The sequence below is a fragment of the Periplaneta americana genome, chromosome 16 (genome assembly GCF_040183065.1).
Source record: "Periplaneta americana isolate PAMFEO1 chromosome 16, P.americana_PAMFEO1_priV1, whole genome shotgun sequence".
NCBI classification, from domain to species: domain Eukaryota; kingdom Metazoa; phylum Arthropoda; class Insecta; order Blattodea; family Blattidae; genus Periplaneta; species Periplaneta americana.
In genome coordinates, this window is record NC_091132.1 from 85,585,068 (window position 1) to 85,604,380 (window position 19,313).

General features: G+C 31.9%; 1 protein-coding gene across 6 annotated transcripts in view; it reads right to left on the reverse strand.

Moving 5' to 3' along the window:
• how (protein held out wings) overlaps nt 1–19,313 on the reverse strand; it is a 783,114-nt gene that overhangs the window by 19,448 nt on the left and 744,353 nt on the right. Inside the window, exon 7 of one of the 6 annotated variants that reach the window (XR_011336682.1) lies at nt 7,921–17,108. Coding sequence is in view for 5 of the 6 variants with exons in the window: in XM_069849713.1 (XP_069705814.1) it covers nt 16,993–17,108 (116 nt within the window). In the remaining variant the exon portion in view is untranslated. Of the gene's footprint in view, nt 1–6,531; nt 17,109–19,313 lie in introns of those variants that run through there. The other 5 variants (XM_069849715.1, XM_069849713.1, XM_069849716.1 and 2 more) reach the window with 5 other exon arrangements.

The window sequence follows — 19,313 nt, forward strand, 5'->3', positions numbered from 1 at the left end:
AATAATACAGGAATAACAAGTTTCACTGTACATATCATATAATTTCGCAAGTTATACTTGCAATTTCTTCAATGAAGCACCAAATTGCAGGTACAGACAGTAGGTACCAGTTACTTTGGAATTTAATTAGCACTGCAGAAATTGTGCATATTTCGAAATACAATATAACTTTCCAACAGAACGGCAAAGAATCCTTTGGTTATTGTAGACTTGCATATATCAGACACAGAATACAAAATGAAATGTATAACACACAGTATGGTAATTCCAAATGTCACAAAGGTGGGGTGAGATTAGCAGAAGAGTCCATACCACTTCAAAAACCTAATTACTTTATACATGCTTTGTACGTCACAAACCTCGCAAAACTTGTCACAGTTCGAACTTCTACATTCGTGGTTAAAGACCGTAATCTAAGCAATATAGCCATAAATAATACAAGATATTATATTTGTTTTAAATATTGAATATTAGAACATAAACAAGTGTCAAAGAATTGAGACAATATTATTTCAATTTGGGTAAAAAAAAATAAATAAAGGTTTAAAATATATGAAGGTAGAGCTCCATCCTTTCATAAACTCAGCACTAGAATGGGGTGATGTGGTCGGCACCACTATCTGACCGAATTTTACCTCCAGGAAAGACCCGGTAGTCATTTTAATAGGAGGATGAGTGAACTTCGGAACTGTACTGGAAGTTTTGGAAATGAGAAACATTCTGCCACCACCCAGGACTGAACCCAGGACGCTCCAGTCCGTAGCCTGTTGCTCTACCAACTGAGCTAACTCGGCCACCTAAAATGCTTTAGAAAACTTTAACATAAAAGTGTCACAGAATTACGACATTAAACGAAGAAGTTCACATTTTAAGTTTAAAAAACTCACAATCACACGTACATTACACATTAACTGAGAGGTTAAATAAATATGCAGTGTTAAAATCTACTTAGTTGTTTTCATATTAAACTGTGTTTGTTTACTCAGGCTAGATTATTTACAGCTCGGTGATATTACAAGCTAACAAATCAAGTAAGGCTACTGATATTTGAAAATAGACAAGCATAACATTCTTTAGAACAAATCATAGAGATGAATCAAAATTAGAAAATTCAGAAACTTTTAAATACCAGTACCATTTTTTCTTAAAATATTGTTATTCTTAAATGAAAGATGAATTGAAATTTTTATACAAAAGGGAAGTACATTTAATATTTCAACTGAGCTACAAACGGTAATAGTATCCGTATTTCTACGAAACAGTCTGAAAGTGTGAAATGTTATGGTCTCGGAAAACTTAAACAGATTTAATTACCGTAAAATGAGGTGAATAGGGACGAATTTTTACTATTACTATTTCTTTGTGTCAAAAATTAAAAATAATTGTAAGAGTGTTTATGTTTTTATTTATAATGAGTGAACAAACATTGTTATTTATTATACTGTATTTATTCTTTGACACAAAGAAATAAAAAATATTACAAATTCGTCCCTATTCACCGCATTTTACGGTACAAATTTAGCTGCAAAGTATGTGTTAACTATTGCCACGAATATTATTGTTGTAAAATACAAGAACTACTAGGAAATATAAATGATTTTATTATAACAATTATACTTGATACTGTGTGATTACCATAAAGAAAGATGGTGTAGGCAACAGTGTTGATTCTGATTCTACAAAGTTGAAAACTTATGAATAAAAAGCAGAAGTATTAGCTCTATCCATTATATTATTGCAATATTTTCGCAAAGAAATGAAGCCTGACATGAAATTAACTACACCATCTGTTAATGACACTGCTCAATATGCAGAAAAAATTTTGTTTCCAATTACTGGATTATAAATAGTTTAGCTAAGATTTGCTAAATCCTTCAATCAATTTATCTGTTATTAACTTAGGAATATCTAGCACTGTTTAAAAGACGCTTCAAATTTAACTATTTTACTGTCAACATTTATTTTTGAAATCAAATGACAGTGAATTTCCATTCTCATGATCACTATTATAACTTTTGATATTCTAATTTATAAAATTTAATGAACATTTCTTTTAACTTGACCACAGATATGAATTTTACATTAAAAAGGCCTCCAACATCTCGTATTTCAAAATTAAATATAGTTGCTCAGGGCACTTAGAATCTGTGCGTGATAATAAATTATATTTAAAAAGGTTGCTAGATACGAAAGAGGTATTTATAATGGAATTTCAGATTGGAAATAGATTTTAATGTTTTAGTGCTATGTAATACGACCATATAAACTAACGAAGTTCAACAATTTAAGGAAGCATACAGCAAAGCAACAGACAAATTTCAGCTTCTTTTGCTTATACCATTACACAGTCACTTGTCAGTAATTTTCAATGTACGTTATTTTTGGGTGCAAGTTAGAATCTGTGTTTATTTAAATACTGTCAAAAAACAAATGACTGAATAATGGTGAATAATAATGTAGGCAGCCAGTTTCTTTATAATTAGTACGTAGAGAGATAAGAATGAATAAAAATCTTATGCAATGTCTGAACAGAAAAAAAAAAAACATGTTATTTAAAGAAATAGTTTATTATAATCAAAATTATTTCTAATACAGAACTGGCTGCCTTCAAATCAAACAGCCAAGCAATGAATTATTTTATTTTAGTAGAAGAAATAAAAACTGTGAACAATTTACCATCTGCATATGCAAGCTGTTTGAAATACTGAATGTGATGAAAATCAACACATAATTGCAAGGAAAGAGTGCGAAAAGCAATCTTCATGTAACAAAAAGTACATGAATAATTCATTGCAGTGACTTCGTTATACCCACTGGCAAAATTATTAGTAGTAAAGCAACCTTTATATAAAACACATTAGATATGCTGCACAAGAGATTGTTGAGTGAATATGCTAGTCAGGTGTTTCAACATTTTGATATTACAGGAAAAATATACATATGTCCCAACTACGGACCACACCCATTTGAGAGAAATTATTAAACTCGATATTACCAAAATAACAACATTTACTTATTCATTAAAAAAACATTATTCATTAAAAATAATTATTTACTTTCGTAACATGCAATATAAGTTACGTATACTTGTAATTAATATTAGGGAAAATTAATCAACTCACTGTATTTATTTTTCATCATCACTTCTGCATTCTTAACATCAATCTCAAACTTCCTTTTTTTTTCTTTCTTTCTTTGTTATCTATGATCTACTAACAAGTCCTCCTAAGACATTAATGAACTTCCAATATACTCGAACAGAACTATTAATTCTATTACATCCGGCATATCTATTTACAGAACAGGCAACATGATGGTACAAATCATTTCGTATCATTTACAATGTTAGTAAAATAAATTTTTCAATTTTGTCATAAACAGGGGAGACTCGCCAAATGCATGCTTGTTATAGACATCCAATATTTATATAAACAGTTTAATTCTTAATTTTTGTATGGTATTTTCGAATCATGATGGATGCTTTATTCTATTAATACTGTATTTACCCGTGTAATGGACACTCCCGCATAATAGATGCAACCTAATTTTTCGCGTTAAAATTAAAGAAGAAGAAAAAAAAAGAATTCTCTACGTAATAGACGCATAGAGGAATATGAACCTGTGACAAATGATAGCAGTGATGCTGAACCTGACAGTGAATGAGATGGTGTTAATAATAACAATAAAATGTCTTGTTTTATGGTCGCTGTATTGTATATATTTCTTTCCTTCCTTTCCCATTTTTTGTTCTCTTGATCACCAGATGTATTTATCATCATACCCTTTTTATTGAGGATTTTATTTAATTTTCGTATTTTTTTTTTCTTTTTTATTATTATTTTATTACATTCCATTTTGTTATATTCTTCCTTATGTTTTCTCTATTAACTATTTGTACTGAGTTGCTTTTATTATATTCCAATCTTTAGAACTGTATTTTACATTCTTTTTTCTATTACGGTATTATTTTCATTTGTTTAGTGTCGATTTTGTTATGCTATTATTATTATTATTATTATTATTATTATTATTATTATTATTATTATTTAATTTTTTTGTAATATGTTAGTATTCTGTTCTTTAACTTTTTGTTAAATTTTCACTGCTTGTATACTTTGTGACCTGGTAGTGTGTAAGAGAAGGCCCTATGGCCTTAACTCTGCCAGTATAAATAAATAAATAAATAAATAAATAAATAAATAAATAAATAAAATAAATAAATAAATAAATAATAATAATAATTATTATTATTCATTGTTAAAAGTTAGCATCTGTTTATATAACTGTTGCTAACTATCGATCGTCTTAAGTGCGATGCAATCGATATATAAATTAGTCGCGGCCGTGTATCTTTACCTATTCTATTGATTATTTCAGCATTCGAGCTGGCGCACCTTTAATACGTGTTTTCTTTCACTAAAATTTTTTCCTCGCATAAAGGACACACCCTACTTTGTTACAAAAAAAAAAAAAATCGTCTATTAGACTGATAAATATGGTATATTTTATTTAGTGATTTAGAGAAAGCAGCTTACCATTTTTTGTACATTCATTCTGTAATAGAAGCATTAACAATTCGTAATTGAACAGTGAATGTAACAAATGCATGAATTACGAAAATGTTAAGTATTTATTAATACATGAAACAAAAAATGTAAAAACTGAGGGACTGACGACAACTGATGGTAGTTGAAATGCAGTTGCAAATAATCAATCATAAAGCAAAAGCTCTTAAAAATAAGGGAAACTTTTGAAGTTTTCTCACAATGTTTTTATTCTCTCAAATGGGTGGTGGGTGGGGGAACATAACACTGACAGAAATCACATACACTATTTGCAAAAACCTTCTTAGAAAGTCGGGTTCAAGTGAAAGACACTCACTCAGACACAATCCCAGCAGTCGACAAGACAAAAATGTTCCCAGAACACTACACTAGCTACAATTACATACACCATCACTAACCCCATACAAGCCCCAAAGTGCAGTTTGATTAATAAAAGTTATTTTAATTATTATTAATTACTGATTATTAATTATACACAGACGATTATCACATTCAACCCAAAATTATTACATTATTCTAACAATAGGAGCACGTGTAACCCCTCCCATGTGCAGGGGATATATAGAACAGTACACAATTTAATATACAAGTTGTTTGGTATATGAAAGTCAGGCACTTTAAAAGCAATTATTATTATTATTATGAGATGGCTGCCCGCTCGTTAGTGTCAACTTGGCCTTGTGGAGAGATTGATTCTTTTAGTTAGTGCAAGAATAGGGAAGGTAAAAAAGTTTTTTAAGTGTATAATGCAAATTTGCATTTGCAAAATAAAATAAAAGGTTAGTCTCTTCCCCAGCCACGGGTCCAAGCAGTGTTCTCGGAACTCGAGGAGGGAACTCAGTGTGGAGCTAAAAATGGTTAGACTACTCGAGTTATCTGGTATTGTGCACAGCACGTTCGTAACTCATTTAATTCTTTTTTGTCATTATATACTGAAAAACCATTCTCACTCACAATGGAAAATAACAGTGAGAATTCTTATTACGAATTTTATACCCAACATCTTCTGACCATTTGTGGGCTGATTCTGATGATGTGCCGAGAATACACACACCTTTATCTGTAAGAGACTAAAAACTTCTCACATGTCGTAACTAGGTGAATTTTAATTGAAAAAAAATTATCGCTTAATAAATACCATAATAAAATTCATAAATTAAACATTTTGAGTAAGATCATAAAAGAACTCGAAATGTTGCAATGAAACTTTGTATTTCGGTCTTTATTTAAAACAGGTGTACTCTCCGATTAGTTTTTAATACAAAGGTGCACAATTGCAATATATTCGATGCCTATCATAATGCTGTTAGGACAGACACAAACCTTACTGTTGTTAAGAATCGAGAGGGATGAAAAACTCTCGTGTTCTCACTATAATTTATTTACAGAATAAGTTGTTCTTATTAAGATGTAATGTATTATTTCAAATTTTAAATAATTTTGTTAAAACGGTGTTACTATTGTGAGCTCTGATGGTCTATTACACATATAAAATGACAAAAAATACATAAAAAATGTAAAACTGTTTTAATTCCATTTTGTATGGTGTTATAATGAAAACGTATGTTTAGAAAAAATTTAATTAAAAAAATGAAAACAAGCTGCAAAAAAAGCTGTCTCACGCTTGCATGCCCCATCAAAATGGATTAAAAACATAAATAAAAACAAAAGGTGTTTACGAACATATTGCCAAGATAAAGAAGGAAAACTGAAAAAAGATTATTTATTATTAGTTTAAGGTGTATTTTAACAGCCAACAAGGATAAAAGTTCATGCAAGTAATGCAGCATCTGTTCTAAAACCAACTTCTCATGTGCAAAGAATCTTTTATCTGATAGTCTCTGCTTTCAATTGCATCATGAAGATTGGTTTTGACAGATGGCTCTTCATTCTTACAATAAACTTACAATCCAAGTGGCTGATTCAGGAAATATTCAGAACGGATAATCTGAAGAAATGATAAAAATTTATGTGTTTCTTTTTCTTTACTGATATTTTCTTTATTTTATTTTCTGATTGGAGGTTTGCACCAAGTATATACAAATCCAATAAAAAATCTCATTATAGTGAATCCACAGGCACAAGTTGCCTAATTCAACAAAATACAGAATAGTTCATATACTGGAAAGAATATACAGTATAATATAAATAATATATTACGATGCTTTTCACCCCCCTTCAAGGGAGGTTACCATGTTCGTACAAAATTATGACATTCACATTTAATGCTCCTTTTCGAAAATATACAAATAAATGATTCGAGGAAAGAAGGACATGCGTGAGACCTGGTAAGGTCAATCTGTGAATCTTCTTCCTGCCTAACATTCATCAATCAGATACACTAACATGGAAATAAAATATCACAACCATACAATAGAAAAATACTATATCAAAATGCTAAAACATACTTCAAAACAGTGATCACTGGAAGAAAAATGTATAATATATATAAAGTAAATATTGCCAGCACGAGGGGTAAATAAAAAAAAACTTTTAAAAAGTATAAAAATAATAAAATGATGGCTACTTTATGATTCTCTACATGAGTATAAATACAAATAAACCTACTGACTGCAACAATTCCTTTTACACGAAACCAGCAACTGTATGTTTTTCAGTTACTAAATACAACAACTGTACTGGTTGTGCAAAAAAATATACATATACTTCAAAAACTGTCCACTTCCTGGAACATTGAGTAAAAGGTATTTTTAGCACCGGTATTACAATTAATTTATGGAGGTGAAAATAATCTTAACAGAAGGTCTACCCAACAAACTGTTTATTGGGTGACAATAAAAAAAATGTACTGTAAAAAAATAATGCATTCAAGACTAGTTACAGCAATAAATCACATGGATTGTGATTGATCGTTTAAAAATAAATACCTCTCTCTATATTCTGATTAACTTCCTACTTTGCTACGGTAACCAAACATCAGCAACGGTGTATTATTGGTTACATACGTACATAATGTTTACACTGATAACATATTTTAAATTAAAATCTTCCTATCGAATTGCATTAACAATAATGTCCTTCTTTCCTCCACCTAAAATCCTACAAATATAAAATAACGAGTAAAGTCTGATTTCTAGTCTTACAGTCCTTGTCGGTCCACAAGAAGTGCTACATTTTGCATTCTTCAGAGTGCTTCTATTTAACAGTGGTCACATTTTATTGTTAAAATTCACATAACCATATCAACACATAGCAACATCTTCCAAAGCAGACAAGAGAGGCACAAGTAAGAACTGCAGTCAGACAAACAGACTTTACTCTGCTGACATTACACTACAACAAATACACAGTCAAGAAGTAGAGAGGTACCGAGTGAATAGCAATGGAAACTAACCTTGCCACGGGGCACAGATTTTTCATGAAAGGGCCCCAGCCCTTTGATACGGATGTTCCCGTAACGTACTCAAATGCCTCCGTTGCTTAGCTGCTGCACCTGGATACAGGCACAGAAAAACAAATGGTTTTAAAGCACATGATTCCCATGATCTCTCTGCGCAGAAGTACAACTGACTAGTGTCAGTCCCAGGCTTGCATTTTCTACTTGTATGTCACTTCAAAGGGCAGTAATTCAACAGATGATGCACGGGTCATGTGAAAAAACAGTGAAGTGGGCTTCCAACTCATGAACATGCAACCTGTCATTGACTTTAATTTGAAAGATAAACAAGTAATTTCCATTTCAAATATAAAACTGAAGTAGAATTAACTTCAAGGTATTCTAAGCAACAATCACCACATATTCAAATTTCACTAATATTGAATATACATTTCAGCCTGCTCACATATATTCCACTGACCAACCTAAAATTTCACAATTTAGAGGAAAAACTGCTGCTATGAATATAGTTCTCACACTATGATACTCTGAAAATGTTAATGCAGGACGTAAGTTTGGGTACCTCCAGATATACATGTGTGCAGAGATAGCATGGGTCTTAACTCCAAGAGCTGATCCAGTTTTTTTCAAACATTCGCTGGTATATTTTTATTCTCAACAGTGAATGTCACAAGATCTAAAAGTGGCTCAAGAGAATTGAAAATACAATATTTTCATTATAATAAACTTTTTCGTTAGTAGACTGAAGCACAATCATATTATGATCAGTCTACATTTCTCTTTTTCAACATTACTCTGAACTGGACTGACATGTCACGACCCCTTGGAGAGATGTATAAAGAGCTGAGAGGGATTGCGAGATGATTTATAAAATAAAACAAAAAATGTTAAACATACAAATAAAAAAAATGTTGGAATAATCATAAACTAAGAAACAATTAATGCCACAAAAGTGTCTGTTTTTGCTAATGTAGCTTCCTAAATCTAAACTCTATATTCGTTATGCACAATAATATAACTTTCAATTTCAAGAAGATTTCTCGCTTTTGTTCTGATGGTAATCATAGACGAGAAATTTAGTTTGCAAATGCCATAAAAAATTTAAGAGGTTCTTTTGCAAGTTCGAGGTATTTTTGTGTTCTTTTGATCCAAAAGTGGTCCACGCTCTGAAAAAAAAAAATAGAAGAAGTAGGCCTACAGTTTCAACATTCCATAAGTAGGTACATATTTCATTGAGTTTTTCCTTAATATTTTATTTTTTTTTATTATTTCAGCTAGTTGAAGCAACTGTCAAAAACGGATTCAGTATTCATCTGTGACTATCGTAATTGTTTTGAGTTTCTTCCGAAAAATATTCAAAAACCTGTTTTTAAAACTGTGCAAATCTAATTGCATGTTCACAAAGAATGAAATTTCCATTTTTTGTCAAGTGATGTGAAGCAGAACTCAAGTTTTCTTGGATTTATAGTCCATCGATTTTATCTCTGGCTGTTATTATATCAACATCTTGACCTTGCAAACCACTATTCAAAGTGTTTAAGTGTGAAAAAATATATCAGCAAGCAAGGCCAGTCTAAGAAGTAAAAGAAATTTTTACTGGAAAATAGGTTTGCATATTCCGAATTCTCGTCTTGCAGGTATAGGTATATTAGATGTAGGATGGTACCCACTGGTTTTGAGTAAAATTATCGTTGTTTTCCAATTGACAAGGTCTTATATTTTTTTAATGGGGTTAGGTACCAGTACGATACCAGTGATGCTTGTAAACAAATGTCTCACCCAAAAATGGGTCGCATTTCCAAAAAGTTGGGAACCACTGCTCTAAGTAGACGTCAAACAAATAGTTCTGACTTACACCATTTCAAAGCTGCATGCTTTGACGACCATGTCCACCACAATTAGATATTTTGTTGAAGTGAAAAAGTGAAATAATTTTGCCTTCAACATTATCTTCAACTGTTTACTTAAATTTAATAATTAATATTTATGAACAACCAGCATCTGTATAGGTAGGTATGTTAACAAAAACATTATTTCTGGTAGTGGTATATGCAGTGAACATTTTATGGGTTCATTATTCATGAAATATGATATGTTCATTATAACATAAAGATTTAAAGTAGATGAAGGTACTACTTTTTAATTGCAAGCAGTGTGTGTGTCTTAAGTGATTAATGTGTTAATACTCACTTGTTACCATGAAATTTGGATGTTCATACTCTTAATCCACAACAACATATCCATTGAAATACTAGCCCTCTTTTTAAATCCTGAAAAAAATTAGATTCAAAAACAAATTTATCTATGCAAGACTGACAAAAAATGTAGGCCTATAGAAATTAAACACTAAAACCACATTTCAAAAATATCCTTCCAATTACATTTGGTATTTTTCAGTACCGGTAACATAAGTCCAATTTATAATTATTAATTTTGATAACTTAGTGACATCAAGCGAAATGCAAGCCCAGAACATAGAGATATCTGCTCAGAAGTACCCCTTACATGTACATGGTGCCGTAACAGTTCTTGCACATACCTTCCTTGCTTGACAGGAAGGACATCAATAGAGACCTAGGTATCTGAACATAATCCTTGTGTAAAAATACTTTACTGACAATACAGTTTTAAAAAATAAACCAATAATGTAAACATATAAGCAGGGCCCAGATAGACACACAACGGAAATTCAAAATAATAAACACATGCATACTATGACTTAAGGACTGAAACGTGCTCTAGTTGTCACAGCGGTTTGTCACGTCATTAAAATGTGTATATCCTTAAAGCTTCTATATCTTCAGTTGGGAATATAATATTTTGATTTTACGAATAAATAAAGTAATGCGGTAAACATTTGTAGAAATAAATATAGTCTTGGTATAGCACTGAAAACCTGTTTACCTTATCTTGTAGACTACAGTTCTGTGTAACTATTGCAACAAAATTACACTGCAGTAAAGTAATCAATAAAGTAGGCATGTACATTACTGTTATCCCTAACGAAAACCTATTACATAAACAACTTCTGTATGAAACAGTTCTGAGTGTGCGTGAACAGGAAAGGCCAATATTGCAAGCTTAAAAAATGCATAACTACCTAGGCCATTCTTATAATACAGAGGAGCACGCAATTATTCAATTTTAAGCATATAAGACTGACAATCTATGTAAGAATGATTTTGAAAGAACAAAGTTTATTCAGGAAACTGTAATGCCACTTTAACCTTTTCACTGTTACGCAACTTCTTACCTACAATGTTCATTTAAACAATGATTGCGAAGACTCTTCATTTAGGTCTATGTAAATTTAAAAAGAATCTTAGGACAACTTAACATTATTATTTGTTTCCCTCATTATCTGGCATGACGACCACATATTCATTTTTGAAGTTGAAACATTTACTTGTCATTTTGATTTCCTTTCAAGAAAATAATGTAAGGTATATTACATTTATTATTTATGGCTATTATAGGTGATATTACTGGCTGAGAAAAAAACTGCCTCCTGAAGGATGCACTGGAAGGAATGGTGAACGGGAGAAGAGTTTGGGGCAGAAGAAGGTATCAGATGATAGATGACATGAAGATATGGGGATCATATGCGGAGACTAAGAGGAAGGCAGAAAATAGGAAAGATTGGAGAATGCTGGGTTTGCAGTGAAAAACCTGCCCATGGGCAGAACACTTATGTATGTATTAAGTGATAGTTTTCTTAGTTGAATTATTTTCCCTACTATTTACCAATTTATTTAAAGACTTTGCTTCAAAGAAATTCAACTATAATACCAATACATTTATTTAATGATTCAAATGAGCCTAATGTTAATAAAAGTTATTACATTTTATATGAATCTCATTATATAATCACTGAGTAAATAAAGTTATTTGCTTTATTTCTTTATGTAATCTACTATTTTATGATAGCAGGCAAAGGACTGATTAGGCATGGGGTGTTCAAGTATTCATACAAAAACTATACTCAACACAAATTGTCTCCTTCTGTATACTGGCTTGCAAAACTTTTATCCTATGAAATAATGCGGAAGTGAACTTTGTGAGATATTATGTTGGCAATATGTCTACATACCCCACTCCACATGTCGCCCTGGGGAGGAAGGTATTTGAACTCTTGAGTTGCAGGTATATACCTAGCTAATCGAACCAAAGACAACCTTTTAGAGCAATAACGGTATATGTAATCGACAGAAATAAAACATTGAGTCTATTTTGCACCAAAATGTTTACAGCATGTTGTTTACTTCTCTTGAGTATTATATAATATTCCAGGAAAATTTTTCATCTTCCCTGCACGTATAAATACCATATTGGATCATAAACATAGAATAGATCACATCGCATTTTGACAAGAATATTATGAATATCCATGGGAAAATGTAATATTTTCAGATTAAAAGATTTTCTCACACATCAGTCACGGGCCTATTCAGGTATTTCGTCCTATTGGGTCCACAAGGTTCCAGCCAGAATATGTAACATCAACACAACGCAGTGGACGTATTTCTGTCGCTGTTTGGGGATGGATTTCCTGGCTATGAGGAGGAACTCTGTGTAAAATTGAAGAGAATTTGACTTCCCAGCAATATATCCACATACTGGAAAATACTGTATGCTACCTAGCATACACATGTTGCAACCTGATATAATTATATTTTTTCAACAGGACAATTTCTCCATCTACACATCTTTGTTGTATCAGATGTGGTTCCAATATCATGTTTGGTGTTGGAAGCACAGACATTTGCTATTTCTATATGCTTTGCTTATTTTTTAGTTCGTTACATCCACAATTTCGTTCCATTACTATGTGAGAGTAACATGCAAACCTTTTTTTTATGTGTGCAAAATATAAATTAAACTGCTGTACCCTACGAAATATAATTGACAATCAAGTTTTAAATTATACACATACCCATAAAAATTTGTCTTAATAAAATTATTTACCTGATTTTTTAGAATATTAATCTATTGATTGTTAGCGCCGCCTTTAATCAATGTAATTTTATTAACGCAGTGCTATTACCATGACAACAGCCAAAGAAAAATAAGCTATGGGCGCATCATAATGCAAAGAACCATGGTGTGAGGCAGGGGCGTATTTTGCGGGCTACCGGTGGTAGCCCAAGGAAATTACAAAAGAAAAAGTTTATAATATAACATAATGTAATAATAGGGTCAGCGGTAGCCCAAACCCTTTAACCAGTATACGCCACTGGTGTGAGGAGGAGCTACAAAATGCCGTGTTTATTAAATTTATCTATATCACTAGAGCACTAAGTAAACATATTCTCTTTAAGTTTACTAAGTAGCTTGGTTCAACCTTTCTGTTGTGAGGAGGGGTGATTTGTTACCTGCGGGGAGACCACCTGCCACCTATGCTACTATCCTAGAGTGAGTACAAATACCAACCTAAGAACGAGAAAAACTGTACGGTATATCGGACAAAAGTTTTGCAAGCCAGTGTTACAACTATTATAATTCATATACGAACTTAACATTAAATTTGGGATAAAAGAAACTAACAGTCCAATACTAAAATTCATATCCTATTTTTCAAATTGAAAGTAGGTAATTGATCATTTCTATTATTTTTATCATAATTTATGGCACAATGAAGAGCGGTTATCTTTTAAACAGTAATTAGAATCATTTCAGAAACGTAAAAGAAGAGACATGTATGAAAAGGTTAACTTCACTGACAGACATTGATTAAAAATCAAGAATTTATTTTGCCAAATTCCCATGTTCCTATGAATGTCATTTATTAGGAAACATCACTAAATTAAAAATGAACAAATAATAGTAATCTCATTCAAAACTATGTCGTGTTACAGCACAGTGAAAAGGTTAATAAACAGTATTTACTCTACAGATGGATTCCTAAAACCCCTAATATTATTTCTGAAGTTGAAACATTTACTTGTCATTTTGATTTCCTTTCATGGAAATAAATTTACTTTATTCTCCACAAATTAAAATTGCTACTGCATTATAATTAACTGAATTCTATTCCCAGAAAAAAAAAAAGCAATTCAATAAAAAATAAGAGCACCTTATAATGGACATAACTTCTTATGGCACTAATGTCGTATCATAGTGTCAAATAATACTTTAGGTCTACTGTATCAGAGAGGCAACATGTCTGCAGACATGCATCAACATGCCGCATCAAATCTTGGCGCATCATACAGCATCTACATGCAACATGCTTGGCATATAATTTCCGATTACAAATTCGAATCAAATATTGTAATTCTAATCTCTGTAAGGAAATTTGCTTGTTGCAATAATATATAAACTATTATAACACTATTCTGTCTAGCACTCAATCACACAATCAAACATTCAGTTTATTAATATGGTATTAATGTTATTAATTAAAATTATTGTGAAGACAACTCATTTACTTTTGTTAATTTTGTCGACTGAGTAGTTACTGAATTACCAATTGTTAGATGGGAAACTAATAAAGGACTGCAAATAGATCATTCTTTCAATGTTTGGTCCCTCAAGCTCGATAGTTGTTAGATTGTCAGGCACTCAATCTCATAAAATCCGCGAGGGGTTATTGATTTTACTGGAGATGTTAGAAGAGGGCATCGTTACGCTGGTTTCCTTTCTCGTGTTTCCTAGAGAGATTTCCCATATTACTTGTTAATTCTGTTAAGACAAACTGAAATGCTAATATAAACAAATAGGACTGTTTAACCATCACCAATATTTGATTTTATATAACTTTATATTTCATTTAAATGGGTTCTACTGTAGCTACTAATACTTCCAATGCCATAAATACTTTAAATACCCAACACCGTCATGAAAGTCTTCATTGTAATACATAAAAAAGTTAAATAGAAAAATCTTAATAAAAAACATTACCACATTCATCCATCATTCAAGCAGCATAACGTTCAAAACAACCTACATTTGATCACACCAAGAGAGTTTGTGTAGAACACGTATTTACTAAACGCCAACCATACAATATAAAAAATTCCTTCACAAAATGAAAACAAAACATCATATATATCCAAAGTCTTAACTTGGATGATTCATCTACATATCACTAACACTTTTTAAGATTTATATATATTTATATATATATACACTTATTTATATATATTGTATATAGAAACATGGACTAATCATTAATCTGTGTTTCTTCTTTGCGGTTACCTGCACTGTCACATAATAAAGAAATCACCACACTGGAACAATCCTGCATGATCAAAGTTCTCATATAAATGTATTACACTGCCCAAACTTGCAAAGGCAAATGTCATGCTTCTTCTTCAAGTATCATTTGCGTAATCTTCTAAATTTTACATCAGATTATGCAACCACTGCATGAAGGAAACCAAGTATGTTAAATACTATCCATATAATCATTGTTTTTCAACAATATTTAGACCACACACTTTGGAAACATTAAAACATTCACAAATATGCACAAGTTACTTTCACATTATTTATTTTAGCACATCCAATAGAAAATTCTTTTCATTATGAATCATGGAACAAAAGAAGTCCTTTATGAAGAAAATTCTTTAATTAAATTTTATTACTATGCACTGCAACAATTGATCAAAATCACCGAATTATTTGTGATTTATCAACTGAATTCTAACAAGTACATAGCCCTATTATTTAAAATTTTAAATAATCATTGCACATATACTTATTTTCAATGTTCAAATTTTCAATACATGCGAGCATATCATGATTTAAATTTTCCAAAGAATCATGGCTGAAAAACACTGCATTTATAGAAAAAGATAGTGCTTAAACGAGTAGTATAATATGACAAATTTTTCATGAACATAATTTATTTCAATAGCAAATGATTTAACTCAGCGTGGTCCAACCTGTCATACTGATTTTGCTCGCTCTCGACCCTTTTATACTATTTTTTTAAATTTAATATACAGTCTAAACTAACAAAAGAAATTGTAATTTAGATTTCAATACGAAATTTTATATTGAAGTTTTACAGTGTTTGTTAGATGGCAATTCATTCAATTATGACAAAGCAGTATATTTCCCTCCTATTGATAGCGGCATCTTATGACTGCTATATTTCTTTTCTTGAATTACGGCTATCTCAATACCAAACTTCATCTTCAAGCCTGGTAATCCATGTCATGTGCTAATATTTAGCATAATTCAAAGTGGCGGAACCAAAAAGACAGTAAGTTGCAGAAGGAAGACGACAATTTCAGTCCAATTGGCAAGAGATCAAATGAATAAATTTCTTGAAGTTTCCATGAATGTTTTGTGTTAAATAACCTATCTGCTTATTAAGCAAGTGAACTGTATTTGTATTTGTATGTAATTCTAATCTATTTTTAACAATTTTTAAGTTTTGTAAAATGAGTAAATTGAAGTTTCCATTAATGTCTTTTAGTATAAATGTAAAGTAAACTATAGGCAGGTACAACTTTAAATGCAATCTTCTGTAAAGTTACACCTACGTGACATGTTTCTTGTTTTCCTTCCTGTATTATTCAAATAGATAATTTTTAAGCGATGGCCCTCACCCGCTCATAAAATATTTCGATATACTCTCAATTAAAGACAGATTGGACCACCTTGATTTAACTAAATATATCAAAAAGGCAATTGGGTGACTTCTTCATATTTGATTTGCAAACCATCACAATGCGACTTGTATACATAATCCATTGAATTCTACTACTAATGAAATTGTATTTTCATTAAAATTTACAGGAAAAGATTTCGTCAGAGCCTTCAGTAAAGCAGTTTCATAGCTACAAATTAATCATGCATTTGCCAAGCAATAATTGCGTAGTGTAATAACAAAATTCTCGATATTGCTGTTCATTGTTCGATCTGGCAGACAGCAGACCTTGGTGGGGCTGCTCCATGGTGCCGTGCATTTACAAGCATGGGCTACCGTTGGTCAGGCCATCGCGCATGCAACCAGTGGTTCACACTCCAACCGTGACCCACCGCTGCTCTGGAATGACCAACGGAGATCTTGACACACGTCCGTACAACTTGTAACCACACCCATCACATTCTGAATTACTAGAGAATATTTAAGTACATATCAACCAAGGGAGCTTCGATATTTGTCTCTTGAGAACACTTCAGTTGCAATGTTGGCAGAAATGTTGTAGGAAAGGTTGAAGTGAAACAAAGTTCTGTAACATATAGTTTGTTTAGTATGCATTATGCTCATTTACTATGAATACCGTAGTTCTGTTGAGAAAGTAAATATCAGAGAGTTTATCCAACTTTGTACATCAGTAAAATGACTCTTAATGTACGAATAAACTGTACATTAAAGCTGCTGAAAGTGCATGAAATTCAAAATGGGACAACTTCAACATACTCTAACTTCAGTTTCTGGTTACTCTAGATGTGGCCATCGTGAAGTTTAGGCCTGATTCCGTTGAAAGATCGGCTTCTATGACATCACACAAGGTGTGCTTTTGGTAAACACAGAAAGCATGGAAGTTTGTACCTGGTACTACAGATGTAGACAAATTGTTAGTTGAAATATAATTTTTACATACATATTCGTGTTTAAAATGGAGTAAAATTACATAATGCAAGATATATTTTATTTTTTTATTTTAGTAGGTTATTTTACGACGCTTTATCAACATCTTAGGTTATTTAGCGTCTGAATGAGATGACAGTGATAATGTCGGTGAAATGAGTCCGGGGTCCAACACCGAAAATTACCCAGCTGCAAGATATAGGTATTATAAAAATTAAACATATTAATATTTTGTAGCCTATGCAATTCTTTTCCCTTTATGAGAATTTCAAATCTCTTTGGCATTCTGTATACAAGATTTCTGCAAGACTATCGAATTTCAATGTCTCTGTGCCAATATCTATTAATGATTCTATGCAGGGGCGATTTCTCAGGGCATGCTATGCTTGCTGCGCAAGCCCAATATTTTCGTAGAATGTGTATTTCTCAAAATGGGATTACGTACATTAAAATTTATTTTGATTTTTGGAATACTGTATAGGCGTAATATCATCCGCAGGTTGCACACCGCAAGTATCGCAACGCTTGCTCGTTTCTCGGAGCTACAGGAAAGACATAGAAATAGCGAGAAAATGATGCGCGCACAAGTGCCTTCCTCCTTGGTCCGTCCTAGGCGCACATGCTTCTGTTATAAGTTGTATGAAGCTCTGGTCCAAGAGCTACACCAATGGCTATTTAACGTTACACAGAGCAGTATTGACAGCGGGAATGTGCTGTGATTTGCGAGTGCAATGTAATTGTATGAGCGGAATACATGTGGGCCTGTTAGCTGCTACATATATTATTAATTCTTAAACATTAATTTGAAGTATTGCAATAAGTTCGGAATTGTGTGTTATTGAAACCTTATTATTAAATCCATTTTCTCGAAGGACTATTCAAGAGAAGACAGACATTATAGAGAATGTGTGTGCTCGTTCAGTGCAGCTCAATACAACAATATGCATTGGTTGGCAGAGTCGAAAAAAACTAAATAAACTGTTTTGTTGGCCATGTTTGTTATATTATATCGAACTTCTACATCTGATAAGCGAATATGATCCATGACTCATAGTTATTTCATGATTATAAAATAAATTATTTATGTGGGTCTGATTATTTTTATTAATTATGAATTATTGTATCGTCCCATCTTCCCCTATGAATAAAAGAGCAAGCCTAACTTTCGTTACTAGCATTCGCCCCTGATTCTGTGAGTCCAAACTTTAGTGGTAATGTTGAATTTATTTGATCTCTTCTTAATAAAAAATCAGAGATTAACGATTGGTTTCATATCAGGACTGTTGCGTTGCCAATTAATTGCTTTGGTGTGGGAATCCTGAAGAAATTTCAAAACCTTCTTTGTGCTGTGGCATGGAGCACTATCTTGCAAAAACATGCAGTCATTATGAGAAAACCAATCTGTTTTCTGTGCTAGTAGAGCCTAGTCTGTCACAATAATTGAAACAGTAATAGCATCAGTGTTATGAATATATGTGCTCATTTACAAAACTACAGATTGAAAGACTTAAAAATTTAAAAACAATATGTTTAGTCTAACAATTTGTCCACGTTTGTACTATAATGGTGTAATATTGTGATTTAAAAGTATGCATTAAGCATGTTCATCAGTGACTTCAAAAATGTAATTATGTGAATCATTAATAGAACATTATAGTTTTGTATTGCAATGTATGTGCTAGCATTGTCGTTTGAGATGTGAGATGTACCGGTAGTGGTTTGCTGTTATGAAGGCAAGCATTTTGGGTTATGTGAACAATTAGTACTTCTATAACATTATATAATCCAGTTATTGGTATAGGCTGTAATCAAGAACTCTCTTGATTGTAAGTTATAAAATGGG